General features: G+C 41.4%; 1 protein-coding gene across 4 annotated transcripts in view; it reads left to right on the plus strand.

The window, feature by feature from the left end:
- The first annotated feature begins 6,205 nt into the window (after nt 1-6,205).
- LOC138982916 (partitioning defective 3 homolog) overlaps nt 6,206-17,708 on the plus strand; it is an 83,402-nt gene continuing 71,899 nt past the window's right edge. For all 4 annotated transcript variants that reach the window (XM_070356310.1, XM_070356313.1, XM_070356312.1 and 1 more), the window contains exon 1: nt 6,206-6,937. In XM_070356310.1, coding sequence (XP_070212411.1) covers nt 6,818-6,937 — 120 coding nt within the window. In that variant the 5' untranslated portion in view covers nt 6,206-6,817. The remainder of the gene's footprint in view (nt 6,938-17,708) is intronic.

Below are 17,708 nucleotides of genomic sequence, written 5' to 3' on the forward strand. Positions count from 1 at the left end.
CCCCATCCCGGTCGGGGTAGTAGGTGTAGATGTTCAAAAATTGCCTTATTGTGCATTTATTGAAAATCAATCTGAAACGCACAATAAACTTCTTCTTTTGTATTTCCCATGGGACAATTCTAATGCGGTGAATACTGTACACACACAAATCTGTAAGTGAAAACAATACCTGCCTACGTGTGTTTGTTTGTTTGTTTGTTCAGTTTGGTTGAGTCTTTCCTTATTTTTTCGAGGTGACCTAGACAGCATTAGTTTGTAGCACTGACATTAAAAGTTAAAATTGAGCTAATTTAAAGTACATTTTTATAACCGCTGCCGTGGCCAGCACCAACCGCAACATCAACAACTACAATAGCTGCAGCAGTAACAACAACACTGATCAACAACTATCATAACAAGAACAACAACAAAAACAACAAGTCGCGTAAGGCGAAAATACAACATTTAGTCAAGCTGTCGAACTCACAGAATGAAACTGAACGCAATGCAATTTTTCAGCAAGACCGTATACTCGTAGCATCGTCAGTCCACCGCTCGTGGCAAAGGCAGTGAAATTGACAAGAAGAGCGGGGTAGTAGTTGCGCTGAGAAGGATAGCACGCTTTTCTGTACCTCTCTTCGTTTTAACTTTCTGAGCGTGTTTTTAATCCAAACATATCATATCTATATGTTTTTGGAATCAGGAACCGACAAGAAACAAGATGAAAGTGTTTTTAAATTGATTTCGAAAATTTAATTTTGATCATAATTTTTATATTTTTAATTTTCAGAGCTTGTTTTTAATCCAAATATAACATATTTATATGTTTTTGGAATCAGAAAATGACGTAGAATAAGATGAACGTAAATTTGGATCGTTTTATAAACAAATTATTTTTTTTACCATTTTCAGATTTTTAATTACCAAAGTCATCAATTAATTTTTAAGCCACCAAGCTGAAATGCAATACCGAAGTCCGGCCTTCGTCGAAGATTGCTGGGCCAAAATTTCAATCAATTTTATTGAAAAATGAGGGTGTGACAGTGCCGCCTCAACTTTTACAAAAAGCCGGATATGACGTCATCAAAGGTATTTATCGAAAAAAAGAAAAAAAATATCCGGGGATATCATTCCCAGGAACTCTCATGTAAAATTTCATAAAGATCGGTCTAGTAGTTTGGTCTGAATCGCTCTACACACACACACACGCACAGACACACAGACACACACAGACACACACACACTCACACACACACACACACACACACACACACACACACACACACACACACACACGCACGCACGCACACACACACATACACCACGACCCTCGTCTCGATTCCCCCTCTATGTTAAAACATTCAGTCAAAACTTGACTAAATGTAATAAAAACAATGCTCAGTGTTAGACTATAATAACTATGCTAAATGACACTACTACGGCTGGTGATCCATCCAATATACTACTGAGTATCAGAGACTGACCGTGCGTAGAGTAGGCCTACTCGACGCGGTCTCAGCTAATGACACAAAGAGTCCGTTTCAAATCCCTGTCAGAACTATTAACAAGTCGCGTAAGGTGAAATTACAACATTTAGTCAAGCTGTCGAACTAACAGAATGAAACTGAACTCACTGCATTTTTACAGCAAGAGCGTATACTCGTAGCATCGTCAGTCCACCGCTCGATGCAAAGGCAGTGAAATTGACAAGAAGAGCGGGGTAGTAGTTGCGCTGAGAAGGATAGCACGCTTTTCTTTATCTCTATTCTTTTTAACTTTCTGAGCGTGTTTTTAATCCAAACATATCACATCTATATGTTTTTGGAATCAGGAACCCACAAGGAATAAGATGAAATTGTTTTTAAATCGATTTCGGAAATTTTATTTTGATCATAATTTTTATATTTTTAATTTTCAGAGCTTGTTTTTAATCCAAATATAACATATTTATATGTTTTTGGAATCAGAAAATGATGAAAAATAAGATGAACGTAAATTTGGATCGTTTTATAAACAAATTATTTTTTTTACAATTTTCAGATTTTTAATGACCAAAGTCATTAATTAATCTTTAAGCCACCAAGCTGAAATGCAATACCGAAGTCCGGCCTTCGTCGAAGATTGCTGGGCCAAAATTTCAATCAATTTGATTGAAAAATGAGGGTGTGACAGTGCCGCCTCAACTTTTACAAAAAGCCGGATATGACGTCATCAAAGGTATTTATCGAAAAAAAGAAAAATACGTCCGGGGATATCATTCCCAGGAACTCTCATGTAAAATTTCATAAAGATCGGTCTAGTAGTTTGGTCTGAATCGCTCTACACACACACACGCACAGACAGACAGACAGACAGACACACACACACATACACCACGACCCTCGTCTCGATTCCCCCTCTACGTTAAAACATTAGTCAAAACTTGACTAAATGTAAAAAATAAAATTCTGTAAAAGATTAAAACGGAAATAAACTGAGGCGGGAATGTTCCGGTCACTGAAACTGAATGCCAAAAACGGTGTTAGAAGTTGGGTTTTGGTGTCGTTGCTGTTACTGAGTTGTTTTATTAAATGTTATTTGGTTTTCAAGTTGACAGAGGAGTCGGGCGGAGGGGGACGGGGGGGGGGGGGGGGGGGGGGGGACTCGGGCGGCGGCCCGGGGGCGGTGTCTGTTCAGTTCAGTGTGTTGCCGGATGCCGAAGACATAAAAAACAAGAAATTCCTCCGAGGTAGGAAAAACACCCCCGTCAAAGGGAAATAACCTTCTCAGTTGGTGGCAGTGACTGAGTGAGAATGGTTATTTCCCTTTGACCATTAAGATGTCCCTCTATAAGTCCTTGTAGAATCTTAATCCACCAATAACTCCCTAACCGTGTGTTTGACTGGTCCCAATTTTTGTAAGGACCGTCTCAGGAATGTATAGAACCTGTTCACCAAGTTTGGTGACGATCGGTCCGTTCATTCTTGAGATCTATATGCGAACACAAACAAACAAACAAACACATCGACCGAATCCTATACACACCAATAACTCCCTAACCGTGTGTTTGACTGGTCCCAATTTTTGTAAGGACCGTCTCAGGAATGTATAGAACCTGTTCACCAAGTTTGGTGACGATCGGTCCGTTCATTCTTGAGATCTATATGCGAACACAAACAAACAAACACATCGAGCGAATCCTATACACACCCCTATACCTTGAAGTTGCTTTCAAAACACACACAAAGTCACTCACACACACACACCGCCGCACTGGCACGCACTGATAAGCCGCCGATAAGTTCAAAGCCGAAGCTCGGTGACTCGTGACTGGAGACTGACTGACGCCATACACAAACTCCGTCGCTCATTTGAGTAAAAAAACCAAAATAGACCCACACATTTGTATTTTGTTGCCAAATCGGGGGGGAAAAGTAACCACGGGAATGTTGGACAACGAGCGACTGCGTGCTGTTGTTTGGAGACCCGTTTCGCCTAGCCCACTTTGACCTTTGACTCACCTGGCCGGAAGCGAAAACGAGGCAGGTAGACTAAAATCACGGTTGGTTGAAAGTGACGGTCGGCAACGGTCGGACGGTCGGCAACGGTCGGCAACGGTCGGTGACGGTCGGCGACAAAAAACAAGTGTTGCACCAAAACAAACCCTCTCGCCCTCTTTGATTTTTTTTATTTTGAGCGAGCGTCTGTTCACACGTGAATAATAAATCAGTTCACTCAAAAAGTTCACTCTATTGTATACCCGAGTTACGATGACAAAAAACAAGTGTTCCACCGAAACAAACCCTCTCTCTTTCTCTCTCTTTAATTTTTTTTTCTTTTGAGTGAGCGTCTGTTCACAAGCGCATAATAAAACAGTATGAGTCAATAAAACAGTTCACTCTATTGTATACCCGAGTTAATGACATACCCGGCATTGGTCTTTACTTGGCTACATTCTGTAACACTCCATGATAATGCCTCGAAGGAAACAGACGTGGCCATGTGGCATCTGCTGCGACGACACTGAAAATCTGAGTAGTATCGAATGTGAAGTCAGTATCATACCTCTCTCTCTCTCTCTCTCTCTCTCTCTCTCTCTCTCTCTCTCTCTCTCTCTCTCTCTCTCTCAGTCTCTCTCTCTATCTATCTGTCGACAATCAGTAATGCCTGGCCGCTTCTGTGGAGAAGGTGGCCCTCCCTCCCCCCTCCTCCCCAGCCTCTTTTCTCTCGGTTGGGTTTAGTATATAGAGAATGGATTTTACACCCATGCATACTCAATGTAGCCATAATGTTGCCGGCGTCATTGGCAACCTCTCTTGGATTTCACAAAGCAGTTTTTGACTTATTTTTCTGGGTTTATAGCGATACATATTTGGAAGAAAAGAAAGTAAAAAAAAAAAATTAAAACTACAATTTCCGGTTTCCACGTACGGTTGTTGTTAACCTTTGTACTGTTTAAGGCGACTAATTGATCGGTTTGTTCGTCATTTAAGCATTGTCTCTCTCTCTCTCTCTCTCTCTCTCTCTCTCTCTCTCTCTCTCTCTCTCTCTCTCTCTCTCTCTCTCTCTCTCTCTCTCTCTCTCTCTCTTACCCTTCCTCTCTCTCATTATGTCTATCTGCCTGTGTGCATGACGATGGTGGTGATGGGGATGATGTTCATGGTGTTGAGCATCACGACCAGAGCATTTTTTTTCCATCCTAGCGGCAAAGATTGGGCATTTCCCGACAAAACCGATGGTGTTTGGGTCTGATGACGAAAAGTCAATTACAAGAGCAATTCAGTGTGCTTTTCCAAACTCCAGCCTGGCATTGTGCACACTCCATCTGAAGAAAAATGTTGCCAGACACTTGAAAGACAAAGTTGGCGTTGCTTCCAGACAGAGGAACTTACTGATTCACCAACTCTTTGGAGCAGAAGGGCTATCAAACTCATCGGACGAGGTCACATTTGATGTCAGATTGGAAAACCTGACAACGATGTGGCCTGAACAAGACACACGCTATCTCAACAGGATAGCGCAGCAGATCCATGACCATGTCCTGAAGCTCCACTGGAATGGCCAACTACAAGACACGCATTGGACCAACAATAATGCTGAGTCGCTTAACCATACGCTGAAGCACATGGTTGAGTGGAAACCGAGAGAGCTTCCTGACCTGATCAATAAGCTGAGAACATTGGCCAAAGCTCAACAAGTGGAAATAGCACGCGCCATCATTGGCCGTGGAGAGTTTCAACTGGCTCCACACAATACGCACAAACTGCTGCAAGGAAACTTATGGGTTGCCATGACAGAAGTACAGAAAAGAAAGCACATTGCGACTCTCAGACAATCTGTCAGGCCCCCTGGTTCTGTTCAGAGCAGCTCATCATGCTTCCACGTCACTGGAACACCAACAAAAGGAAAGAAACCCGGCCAGAGGAAACGAAAAAGAGCAGAGAGGACAGCCACCGCAAAAAGGATGAAACTTGGAAATGAATAGTCACCCTCGAACCGTGAGGAAGAACCATAAAATTTTCCCCCTCCATCATCTTGTTTTTGGATGAGCAGCTGGCTGATTTACGGGAACTTTGCTAAGGGTAGAACGTTGTCGTAAGTATTGATAATATATAAATATAACTATAACACTGACAAAAAAAAAATCCAAAGCATGTTGGGTACACATAACTCCTTCGTCGAAGAAGCAACGAGTCACCGGCGATCATCCTCGGCCCCATTTCACAGAATGACCATAAAATTAAACTAGATACTTAGGCTTACATCTGGCCAAGCCCTATTTAGCCTTAGATAATTAAGATTAGTTGACCTAAAATGACAGGAATGTTTTTTCCCATACCGGTAGCTTATTGTTAAGATCTGTACGATTGATGAATTAACAAACGTTGAACTTAGATTTTGTTTAGCGAATAAAGATTTTGCGTGTTACATTGAATCCCACAGTATGTGTTTGTAAACACTCTCTCTCTCTCTCTCCCTCTCTCTCTCTCTCTGTTGTTTTCCCCATTTGACCCCCTCTCCTAAGCCCCCTGAATCTCTCTCTTTCTTCTCCCTCACCTGACACCTTCTCCTAAGCCTCTCTCTCTCTCCCTCTCTCTTCTCGGTGTTGTTTTCCCCATTTGACCCCCTCTCCTAAGTTTGTAGTTGCCGACCGTCGCCGACCGTTGCCGACCGTTGCCGACCGTCGCCAACCGTCGCCGACCGTTGCCGACCGTCGCCGACCGTCACTTTCAACCAACCCCTAAAATCAAGGTCAGGTTCTCACTCGGGATAGATCGCTTCATCTTCAGGAACATCTGTTCCTTCTTCTTCCACTTGTCGGCCGTCAAATGTAGCGGTGAAGTCATCTTCTTTTCGATCAACCCGATCAGCATAATTACAGCAAGCTGTGATCCCCTAGAAACACGATAACCGTGATGTAAATCGCGATCTAGGTTTCAAACAAGCGCGGTCTTACAGCAGTGTGATGTTTTTGTTGTGTGAGAGGAAACGCAGAATGAGGAAGTGACTGTGAAAGTGGTTTGCACTGGAAAACTTTTCAGAACATGACAGAACGCTGCTTCCGCAACTGGCCACAGCGACGGAGCTGGATCGAAATCAGAAAGATGCTTTGAGGCAGCGCCTTGGAACTAAAAACAGGCGCGTGCGCGTGTGGTCTGTTGTGTCGTTGTAACTGCACTGGAATGGCGTACTGGCTCTGGATCGGGAAGCCATGTCGTCTGCTGTCGAAGCTCTTACTGTTTACCAACGATGACAACATGTGAGGGATTAGCTGGGAACGTGGAGTAGTCCCTTCTGATCCCAGTGTTTGAGTCTTGTTGTTTGTACCAGTCGTGTGTGCCCAGCTATTTGCCACCCAATGAAGGTGATAGTGTGTTTTGACAGTGTTCGTGTCATCGTTCCCTGTGGAGATGGGGAAATACTCGTACGGGAACTTATCACCAAGGCAATTCACCGCTACAGGAAAGCGACGGGGAAGGTAAACCAGTCACTATGTGTCGTTAGTGTCTCATGTTTAAATGAAAATGGGTGTGTTATCGAGTAAAATGGCATCGAAACCGTGTGTGGAGAAATGGCCGCCGCCATTTTAGTTCGCCCTGTCCAGAGGAATTTCGCCAGTTGACAGGTGCGATGTGAAGTGTCAGTTGTGCTTCCTGCACCCTACCCGCACTCCCTGCTCCCCCTTCTGTCGTGTAATTTGCTGGGGCTGGGTAGACGCTGAAAAGATTTAAACTTTAATTGAAAGAAAGGCTTGGCTTTTTACCCAAACCCAACCCAAGAACATCTCTTACGCCTCACTAGTGGAGTTGTCCTGTGCATAAAACACTGTGTTTCGGGAAATCATTAACAGAACAGGGTGGGGCTGACGTCTTTTTTGTTTCTAGTACATTTCTGTGTATTAAACCAGGCCGTTTTTAGGGAACAAAGCTGACAACAAATGTCCATTCCTGAAGTGGTGGCAGAACCGTGCGCTGCTCTGCAGTTGAAGGTCTGTCAGCGTTAGGGGCAACTCAGGCAACATGCAGAGCATGACAACAGATCAATACTCTGGCATCACCCGCTGCAGCAATGGACAGTGCAAGCGTTCTGTGGGGGGAAAATAGAACCGTTCCTTTTCGAAGCCATGGAGGATGCAGCTTAGGGTTCTAATGTTTGACTTGTAATCCAGTAACTTGCACACATGATAATCTTCAGACTTTTGGCTGTAATCAGACTTTGAACCCCAGTGCTACATTTCAGAGCAATTGTATGGTTCATGCCCAGAATTTCTACTATGGCTGTGATTCATAGTTCACTTTCAGACTTTTTCATGCATCCCCGTTTTTCCATGTCTGAACTCGGGTTTGATCCTCGGGTCAAATGGTTTTCTTTTCTGGATAATTTGTTGTCAGTTTTTCAGCATCAGATGTTTAGTCTGTCCGGGTGACCAGCAGAGGACGTTTTAAATTTTTTTTTTTAAATCCAATCAACTTTTGCATAGTGTCTAAGAATAAAAGTTGTTGAGGACGATTAGTACTTATTACTATCTTGTATTAAAAGGGTTAAGCACTACAGAGTACAGTCAATAGTTTTTGTTGTACCCAGGTAACATTTTCAGCGATGTGACAAAAAATGTGTAAATATTAACCCCAGATGAGCCTAGCCTCAGTGACGCATAACGCTGACCTCCCAGGCCAGAAAGGTGTGCCGCATGAGCACGTTTTTCACACTAATTCTGTAATATTGCATTCCTCTGCGTGTGACAGTTAAATTTAAAAACAAATACAAACACGAGAGTTCAAATGATTATATTAGACTTTGAGGTAAAGCGTGGGGCTCTTTTGGGGTATAACTATAAATTTGATGAGTGTTCTTTAAATTTTGGTTTTAAGCAAAGTTAGTCACTCACTGATTTTGTAACTGTTACTCAGTATCATGGACGTGCACAGTTATTAATTTGATTAAGCCCAAAACAATGATATTTTTGTTTGTGATGACAAGGCCAAACAAATACGGGTCGGTAGGTCGGTTCCTAATATTTAATGATTGAAGTTTATTTAACATTTAGACAGACGTGTTTTGTTTTTATTGGACAGAAATCACGCAAACTGTCACCCCTGATGTTAGAGAAGAGTAATTTAACTTGCAAAGCCTGTAAAATCAAATTTCCTCAAAAATTACTTTTCATTGTTATTCTAACTGCTAGGGTTCGGGAGAAAACAAATAAGGTTGATCAGTTAATCGTATACATGTACAAGGAAATATTTTGTGAGATTTTATGTCCCATGATGCAGGGGACTTTCTTCTTCTTCTGTGTTCGATGTTATGGCCGTTAAATCCTCAGTTCGGTGGCTGCCAAGAAGTCCGCAGTCTTCTGTAGATCGGCAGTGGGTCCCCAGAGCTAGGGGACTAACTAAGAAGTTACAATGTGTACAATCAGTTGTTCCAAATCAAGTGTCAAACATTTCATTTGTGGGTTTTTTAGTTGTTTTTTATTAATCTTTGATGTTTTATAATTATAATGTACTTTGTGTGTGTGGCTGAATTTGATGTGTGTATAATAGTTAATACATATATGTACTGATGTAAGACTAAGACGTGTGTCATCCGCCAACTGTGACCATTATGTGTGTAATCTGAGATCCTGAGCTCAGCTTGCAGTCTGCCATGTAATTGAAACCTGCTGTTTTTTGTTGTCGTTAATGTAGCTGAGGTAAGAAATGATATGGCATTGCACACATTTGCTTCTTGCGTGTCGTTTATGATTCATCCAACTTCTAGTCTGTTGATGATGCTTGTTTTGTTCTGGTTTTCATTATTTGAGTGAGGAAAGACGGGCGTAGTGGTAAGACTTCGGCCTCATAATCAGGAGGTCGTGAGTTCGAATCCCGGTCGCTGCCGCCTGGTGGGTTAAGAGTAGAGATTTTTCCTATCTCCCAGGTCAACTTATCTGCTAGTGACTTAAATGTACACGCAAGCACAAGACCAAGTGCGCTTGGAAAAGATCCTGTAATCCCTGTCAGAGTTCGGTGGGTTATAGAAACACGAAAATACCCAGCATGCCTCCCCCGAAATCGGCGTATACATGCTGCCTGAATGGCGGGGTAAAAACGGTCATACACGTAAAAATCCACTCGTGCAAAAACACGAGTGTACTTGGGAGTTTCAGCCCACGAATGCAGAAGAAGAAGAAGTAGTCTGTTGATGATGCTTGTTTCGTTCTGGTTTCCATTAGTTGAGTGAGGAAAGTCTGTTTGACAGAGACTCTGGCAGGCATTAGTGCTGACTAAGTAGTTAAAGGATAGGCTAGTCAGTGCCAAAATGATCATAGTTCAGTGAGCTGGAAGAGACAAGTTATTCATTTAATTCTTTTTTACTTTACTTAAATCAGGCTCCATTTCTCACAAGAGTTTGTGTGCATTCAAAATATGATTCATGACTGCTCCACTGAAAAGTGTCACATTTCAAAGTTAAATTTGGTACAACAGGATGTGTGTCATATGATATGAGTCAACTTAATGGCACACTCGGCTTCACGTAAACCATTCGTTTCTGGTCACAGATACTGTCAGGCTTTTTCACACAGTACAAACACCCTTTCGGTTAAACACTCATCGATTGAGAACATCCTAGGTGCCCTCCGTAAAGAGCGAGCATTTTGCACAGAATTTATTTTTGCGTGGCCAGCCGGATTGTCTACTACACCAATCGGACGCCTCGTTTTGGCGCTGGAACTAACTTTTAGAATCTAGATAATAAATTGACAGCTTGTAAGTTGTAACACAAAAATTCTTAAATCATAAAAGATTTCTTTTTTCATCAAGAAAGATCACTACTATTTGAAGTTTTGAAAATTTGAAAAAAGGGAGCCCGAAAGCAGGTCACACAAGGTTGTGTTTCCCAAAGCAGACGATTTTTCTGCATGTCGCTTGCTTCTTTGAAGCCAACCACTGCTGATCAGTTCGTGTGACTCGTAGTCGTTTGTTGCATTTTCGATTCAGAGGTACACAATAACGTGCTATTACAGATACAGCGAGTCGCATTGAAATAACAAACTGACGACGAAAGTGTGTAAAAAAGGAAAGTGACACAGGTCCACGATGGCTCACGGGTAAAATAAACCACGAAATCTAGTGTGTGGTTTACGCAAGCTAAATAGCCATTCAAACGGACTTTGTCATTAAATGCTATTGCAAGTGTGTTCCGTAAGGTTAAAACTGCTTTTTTTCGTGAATCCACCCGCTCGGCTTCCTGGCTAGTGGACGAAAACTGAGATCCATCCAGATAAGTTTATTGTGATGTTTGTTTGTCTGTTCACTTAAAAGACCGTTGGGTCGACATATTTGTGACTGTAAGTGTAATGTAATTTTGTCAATAACAACTTTTCAACAACTTACCTTTCTTGTTTTTTTATTCTGCTTTTTTCGTGAGACAGACTGGAGCTTTAAAGTTAAAAGCTGACAGTTTGAAAACATTTGATTTAGTATAAAAACCTGAATAACTTCCATACATGTATTAGTATTGCTTGAGCTCAGGAATCTGAATGCATTCTTCAGTGAGTCATACATGTTTGTTGAGCCATGAGAAGTTTCCAAGTAATAATTGCTGTGAATATAGAGGTACTGTATTGTACTTTTGTAGAGCTCTTCTCAGATTCAAAACATGATTCATTCTGAAGAGGAAAACCACTCAATGACCACATTTGACAACACTTTATCAAATACAGCTGTCAAGTATCCTCAAGGAACTGTCTAGTCAAACAGCCAGGTAATCTACAGCGTCAGACGTATAAATTATAATGCACAGTGGTGATATTGACACTAAAGAGCGCAGTGTACATGTATCAACTATCATTAATTTACACGCGATTTTCAAGGTTTAGTAAGACTAACTTTAGGTAAGACTGTCTCAGGTTTTACATGAACGTTTTAGTTACTTATTAACTGCATGCTGCAGCATTACACACTTCAGTAGCTGTAAGTGGTTTGTGAAGTGTTCAGGTTAAAATTGAAGACAAGTCTGGTGGATGGGTGTTTTTGGAAATGCCATGGGTCTTGTTCAAAGTATGTACTTAGGTTTCAATAAGATTTGCTAGTACAGTAGTAGTATGCTCTGCCTTCACTCTGTGTGGGTCATTCTCAGAAATGGTGGTCCAAAGTGTTACATGTATACAATGTAAAAAATAAAGTGTCAAGAAATACAAAATAATTGTTTTTACTATGAAGTCTATTGTTTGCTATACATAATAATGCAAAAATTAGTCAAAAAGAGTAATTGGTTGCTGAATAAGAGACGTTTTAAAGTGTTGTATTTACGTGATGAATGTTGTAATATGGAAACCAAATTCCAACTTTAAACCACCTAAGCCTTCAATCCTTTGTGCATTTTTTATCAGTTCTGCAGTATTTTTGTGTTCTACCCAACACATTCTAGTTATGAAAGGTAAGGACTTCAACTAATATTGGTAAAAAAATGACATTTGGAACTGACTAAGGTGAATGTCGTAACACAGAAACGAAATGCTTGAACCACTTTCGGTGGTTCCTGTGCGACAGACATGAATCTGCACTGTTTGGCCTTTCCTGCCGGCAAAACCCGTCTGACCCAAAATAACTACACAAAACACAATTCGTCAGAGTTTGCTGTATTTGTTGAAAGTTCCTGTTGCGTTCAGATTACCCATTTTAAGTACTTGATGAATGTCGAACATCGACAATCAGAGGATACAAAAACTTCTTGGCTGCTTTGTTCCGCGAAACTTCGCGCTTTGAGAGACTGTTTGCACTCGATATCCTTCCGACACTACATTGTCGCCATCCGCGGTGTGTAAGTTTGTGACAAAGCTTTGCAGGCTCGACAATTAAGTAAAAACTATCTTCAGTCGTAACGTAGGTCGGGAAACGACGCCATGAGTTTCAGCAAATGATATGATTCTGTGTTTTCTGTGAATATTTGGCTGTGATTCAAAGGACTATTTTCTTGTTCGAACTTCCTGTGCGCCAAAGAGCTAAAAATAGCCGTGATGTGGCAAAGTTATGGAGCACATTGCTGTCCGATGTTCGCGCGTCGAGTCGGGATACGATGCGTTACAACATTCATAATTTTTTGTTCGAAGCCCGTAACTTCAAATTCAGCGTGAGTTTTTGCAAAGATGTGTTTCTACGTACGTCCAAGACTGAACTCCTGACTATCGATTGCAGTAATTTGTTGGTGTTTGCATGTTTGGATTTAGCCATGAGACTGAACATATTGTTGATCACGAAAGTCGTGTAACGCTTCGGCGATCCGGAAACGGCCGAACTTCGCAATTGAAAAGCACACAAAAACAACACCAACGTATAGAAACCATTTTTATTGACGTACAACAATGCTTTAATGTCTCAGGAATAGATTCAGATGAAAAAAGTCGTGGTAGAAATAATTTTAATTTACTTTTTCATGATTTCAAATGTGTCACCCCTACTCACTCTCACTGGACCACCATTTCTGAGAATGATATATGTGCGTCGGTGTATGTCTCTCTCTCTCTCCGACATTGCTAATACGAAATCAAGATGTTACCGAAGTTGATAGCCATAAAGTCTTGGGAATAACTATTGACAATAACCTGTCTTGGTCAAAACATGTAGATACACTTTGTAAAAACACATCCAAAAAAATATTTCAGTTATCAAAAATCAAACACTTTCTAGACCTTTGCACAAGAAAACTGTTTTTTCAGGCACATATTCAGTCAGCTATTGACTATGCGTCCACAGTGTGGGACTCTGCAAGTGCAAATACTTTGAAACACTTGGGCAGTTTACATAGAAGAGCTGTTAAATTAATTATTTTAAAAAATACATCTCTTTCCATGACTGATTATAAACGATTGCAAATTCTTCCTATCAAAGATAGATTTGCATATAACAAAGGTGTGATGATGCATAGAATTATGTCAGGGAATGCCCCTACACTCATTGCCTCAAATTTCAAAATAAATCATTGTAGAAAATGTAACAAATTAATTACACCAACTCCAAGAATTGACCTGTACAAGTCGAGTCTATCATATTCTGGAGCAATTATGTGGAACGCCATTCCAAATATAATTAAATTACGAATTCATGAAACATCATTCAAGGAATATTACATGCTGTTTCTTTTACAAAACTTATAAAAACTATTATCAAGCAGCTGGCAAAATATAACTGTACTCTCTGATTATATTGAAAAACATGATTATATATAATTCATGAAGGATTTTTTTTATACAAACACATATTTCCCTGTTATATATAATTTTCAAGCATTGCTAAAGAATCCTAATGCATCTTAAAATGTCTTATTGGTTGCTTGACATGTTAATTATGGTAAATATGTCATTTGTACTATTGTTAAACTTATCTTTTATTTCTTCTTGTTTGTTACCCCTCAATGGGCGAGGGCCGGATGAAAAGAAGCATGTATACATTGCTTATTCTGTCACCCTCGTAAAATAAATTTCAATTCAATTCAATTCAATTCAATTCTCTCTCTCTCTCTCTCTCTCTCTCTCTCTCTCTCTCTCTCTCTCTCTCTCTCTCTCTCTCTCTCTCTCTCTCTCTCTCTCTCTCTCTCTCTCTCTCTCTCTCTCTCTCTCTCTCTCTCTCTCTCTCTCTCTCTCTCTCTCTCTCTCTTAGTATCTTAGTCGCACTCACGCACAAACACACATAATCAATCACTTTCTTACTCGCACATGAACGGGTGGAATCCCCTTTTTAAAACCTAAAGATTGGGTCTAAAAACGGTTCGGGGTCTTAAACCAAGGCCAGTAAGGGTAATTTTACAGATTTTTGTTTGAAACCGAAAGTCAGAAAATCCAGTGTCATTAAGTTGAAAGAGGGGTTCTCGGACTGCAGGGCAATCAGTATTTTCAAAGAGCAAGAGCTTTCACTACGTTTTGGATTCAAATCGAAAGCTGCAACATTTGAGGGCTTGAATGCGATAAAAGTGTTTTTATTTGGGCAGTTTGCTGGATGCTGTAATGTAGCTTACATTTTTAGAAAGATGAGACATGCATGTCCGAGTAGTCAGGTGGGTCTGAAATGCATGTTTTGCCAAGGTACAATGATGGAATGTTTTTTTAAACAAACTTAAAACAGGCCTCTTGCACTTGCAAGTTTGAAAAACAAGTTTCTTGGTAAGAGCAAGTGAATGCTTTTTCAAGTACTTAAGGACACAACAAAGAAACAAAAATTGAAAGACCTCATTACTTGCATAGTATTGTAATAAGGCCAACAAAAAAAATTGTCTGTTTAGGGTAACCCGACCGACCCTATCGATTTGGCGCCGACCCAAAAACTTTTTTTTGATTTCAAAAAAAAAAAAAAAAAAAAAGAGGTAAAAATGCTAAAAAGAGACATTTGGCGTTTCTTTCTCTCCCTTTCTCTCTGTTTTATTTATACGTTAGTTTTGAAACATGTATTCATCAAATATAAGAAGTGAATGTTCAGCCAACATAGCGGCATTTACCAAAAAAAAAAAAAAAAAAAAAAACCCTACCTACCTACCGACCCTACTTTTTTTGGTCATGTTACCCTAAACAGACAATTTTTTTTTTTTTGCCTAATAGTAAAACCTGCAATGTCTTTTTCATTAATTGACAGACTGAAGTCTGAAATCACTGGGCACAAAACATGAATCTGTCTAGTTAAATTATGATAAAATGCCTCTTTAATGCGGGTGCTTGTGGGCACGCACATACACACGCACACGCACACACACACACACACACACTGTTGTGGAAAACATGCAATATTAGTTTTTACATTTGTAAACTAAGGCAGCTCTATTCCTAGAATAGACAAAGAACTAAATCAAACAAGTTTAAGACATAAGTAAGAGCTTCCAAATCCGAGATTATGGGGGGGGGGGGGGGGGGCGGCGCTGGCTTTAAGCAGAAGATAGGGGATTCACCAGCCCCTACCTAACTGACTTTATCACTGAGCAGTAAAGCTAACACAGGTGCTTGGTCTATAATCCTATTAGACTTTCCAACGCGCAGTACATCTTCCTGGTTTGGCCAACTCAAACACAATTATTGTCCGATCAAGTAAACACTTGGGAGTTCCCAGCCTAATATTCTCTGGCTGCTTTTATCATGGCCTGCAGGGGGAAATCAGCTTGTATACCTGCACGCCCGGAATGGTCCAGATGGCGTGCATGGCTGTTGCTATGGCGACTGCACACGCTATGGGAAAGTGTTTAATGATTACAACAGGTTGAATTAACTTTTTAAAGCTTTTAGAGTAAGGTCAACAGCCAACTTTGAAAGTAAGGCCAATAACCGAGATACGATTAGGTTAATATGACATTGGGTGTTAAGAATCACCTCTGGTGTTGGATCTTTACCCTCCAGGTGTTTGGACAGTACAGTCCGTTTTATACTATACTCCGTCTATAGTCGTTGTGGATTGAGGTTTTTACTGTCAAACCAGAAGTCCCCATATTAGTTGGTGGTTGTAATGTAGTTTATGCTTTCTTCAGATCAGCTCAAGTGCATCCTCAACTTGCGTGCGCGCGACGAACAGAAAATTTAGTCAGCTAGATTGTTAGCAATAATTACTCGTATGGTAGACACAGACGATGAAATTCTTACCACTAACCGAGAAAGTGTGTTTCCCCAATAAACCGTATTGTAAACAGTCTCAGTCTGTAAATGTCGTCATTCACAAATGACATTTCCGCATCCATTTATGGCCATTAGCCTAATATATTCCATTTATGCTGTTTGCGAAAAGTATTGTTATTGTAAATTATGTCGACCATCGGCATAAAATGAGGCAATACACCCCGGTGATGTGCATGGAACAGTAATGTTGGACTTATTCAGGGACAATTTCTGTTGGCGGGAGATTATCCGTGTCAGAATGACCGGTAATAGAAAGCTAGCCTGTAGTTTTCGTCCGAATCACGGACATCAAGCTAGCGTTCAGAGGGTACAGCAACACTAAGTGACACCCGATCAGACATTGTTCCCATCTCTCACTGATAAGAGCGGGCGACGGGGATGGAGTCAGGGGACCTTTGACTGGCCACCACTATAATGACGCTTTGTCTTCAGCTTGGTGATTCGTGTGTGTGTATGTGGGGGGGGGGGGGGGTGGAGGCGTGTAATAGGAGTAGGGTCCCAGGGTTTGTTGTCCTCCAGTCAAGCACATGACTGTATGCAGCTAGCGCAGGTACAAGGAAGAGAAAGGAAGGAAAACAGGTGAATGAGCTTGCCGGAACAAACACTGGGTTGTGTAACAGATGTTTACTATTCACACAGGAGAATGCCCTGACAGGCTTTGAGGCATGTATGAATTATTAAGTGTTGCAGACACCGCCATCATCACCGATCACCACCCCACTCTTCTCCTCCCTTCTCTTTCCGTCGGTCATATTGATCAGCTGGTGTAGTTCCGGGTCATAAAAACAAAAAGCGACTGCGCTGAATGAATGTATGCGGTTTTACTGAATACTACGATTTGGAGGGGGTGGGGGGGGGGGGGGGGGGGTAGGGGTTGGTAATATTCAGTCAACGTGTGTGTGGTTGGCTGTCCGCCTTCCCGCGCCCACCCCCCCCCCCCCCCTTCTCTCTCTCTCTCTCTCTCTCCTCTCTCTCTCTCTCTCTCTCTCTCTCTCTCTCTCTCTCTCTCTCTCTTATGTATTCATAAATCTGTGTGAATTCAAGTGCAATTTTGCAGTGATCCTTTTTCGAACTATAAATTACAGCCCGCTACACGCTGCATGAAAAGAAAATAGGCCAATTGCTCGTCATAATCCCTACCGCGGCATCAATAATCTGCAGTGCGTCGTCTGTGCTGCTGACTCTGCGCATGTATAACTTGGCCCTAAGAAGGGTCTAGGAGCAAGTGCAAAGCTGCCTTCAGACGTTGAGTCGTGCCGTGCCTGCCCCGTGTCAGACGGCTAATTACAGGGGGACCCTCACATCACACGCACCAACGCCAGATTCACCATAGGCGCCAGACATGCTCAAATTAGTTTTATTCTCCAGCCATTTCTTGTGTACTTCTTTTTTTTCAACAAACGTACTTCGTCTTGCGCGCGACTGATGTTTGGACAAAGACACAGCGGCGAAAGGTGTACATCGCAGTTTCTGTGAACTGGGCTAAGTAAGCGCTACGGTCACGATCGATTCGACCCTCCACTAGGTCTACCGTTTTAAGTCTGACCTCAACATCTCACCATCACCAGTTGTCAAGGGAAGAAATCACGCACGCACACATACACTCACACACTCACAC

The sequence above is a fragment of the Littorina saxatilis genome, linkage group LG12 (genome assembly GCF_037325665.1).
Source record: "Littorina saxatilis isolate snail1 linkage group LG12, US_GU_Lsax_2.0, whole genome shotgun sequence".
Classification (NCBI taxonomy): Eukaryota; Metazoa; Mollusca; class Gastropoda; order Littorinimorpha; family Littorinidae; genus Littorina; species Littorina saxatilis.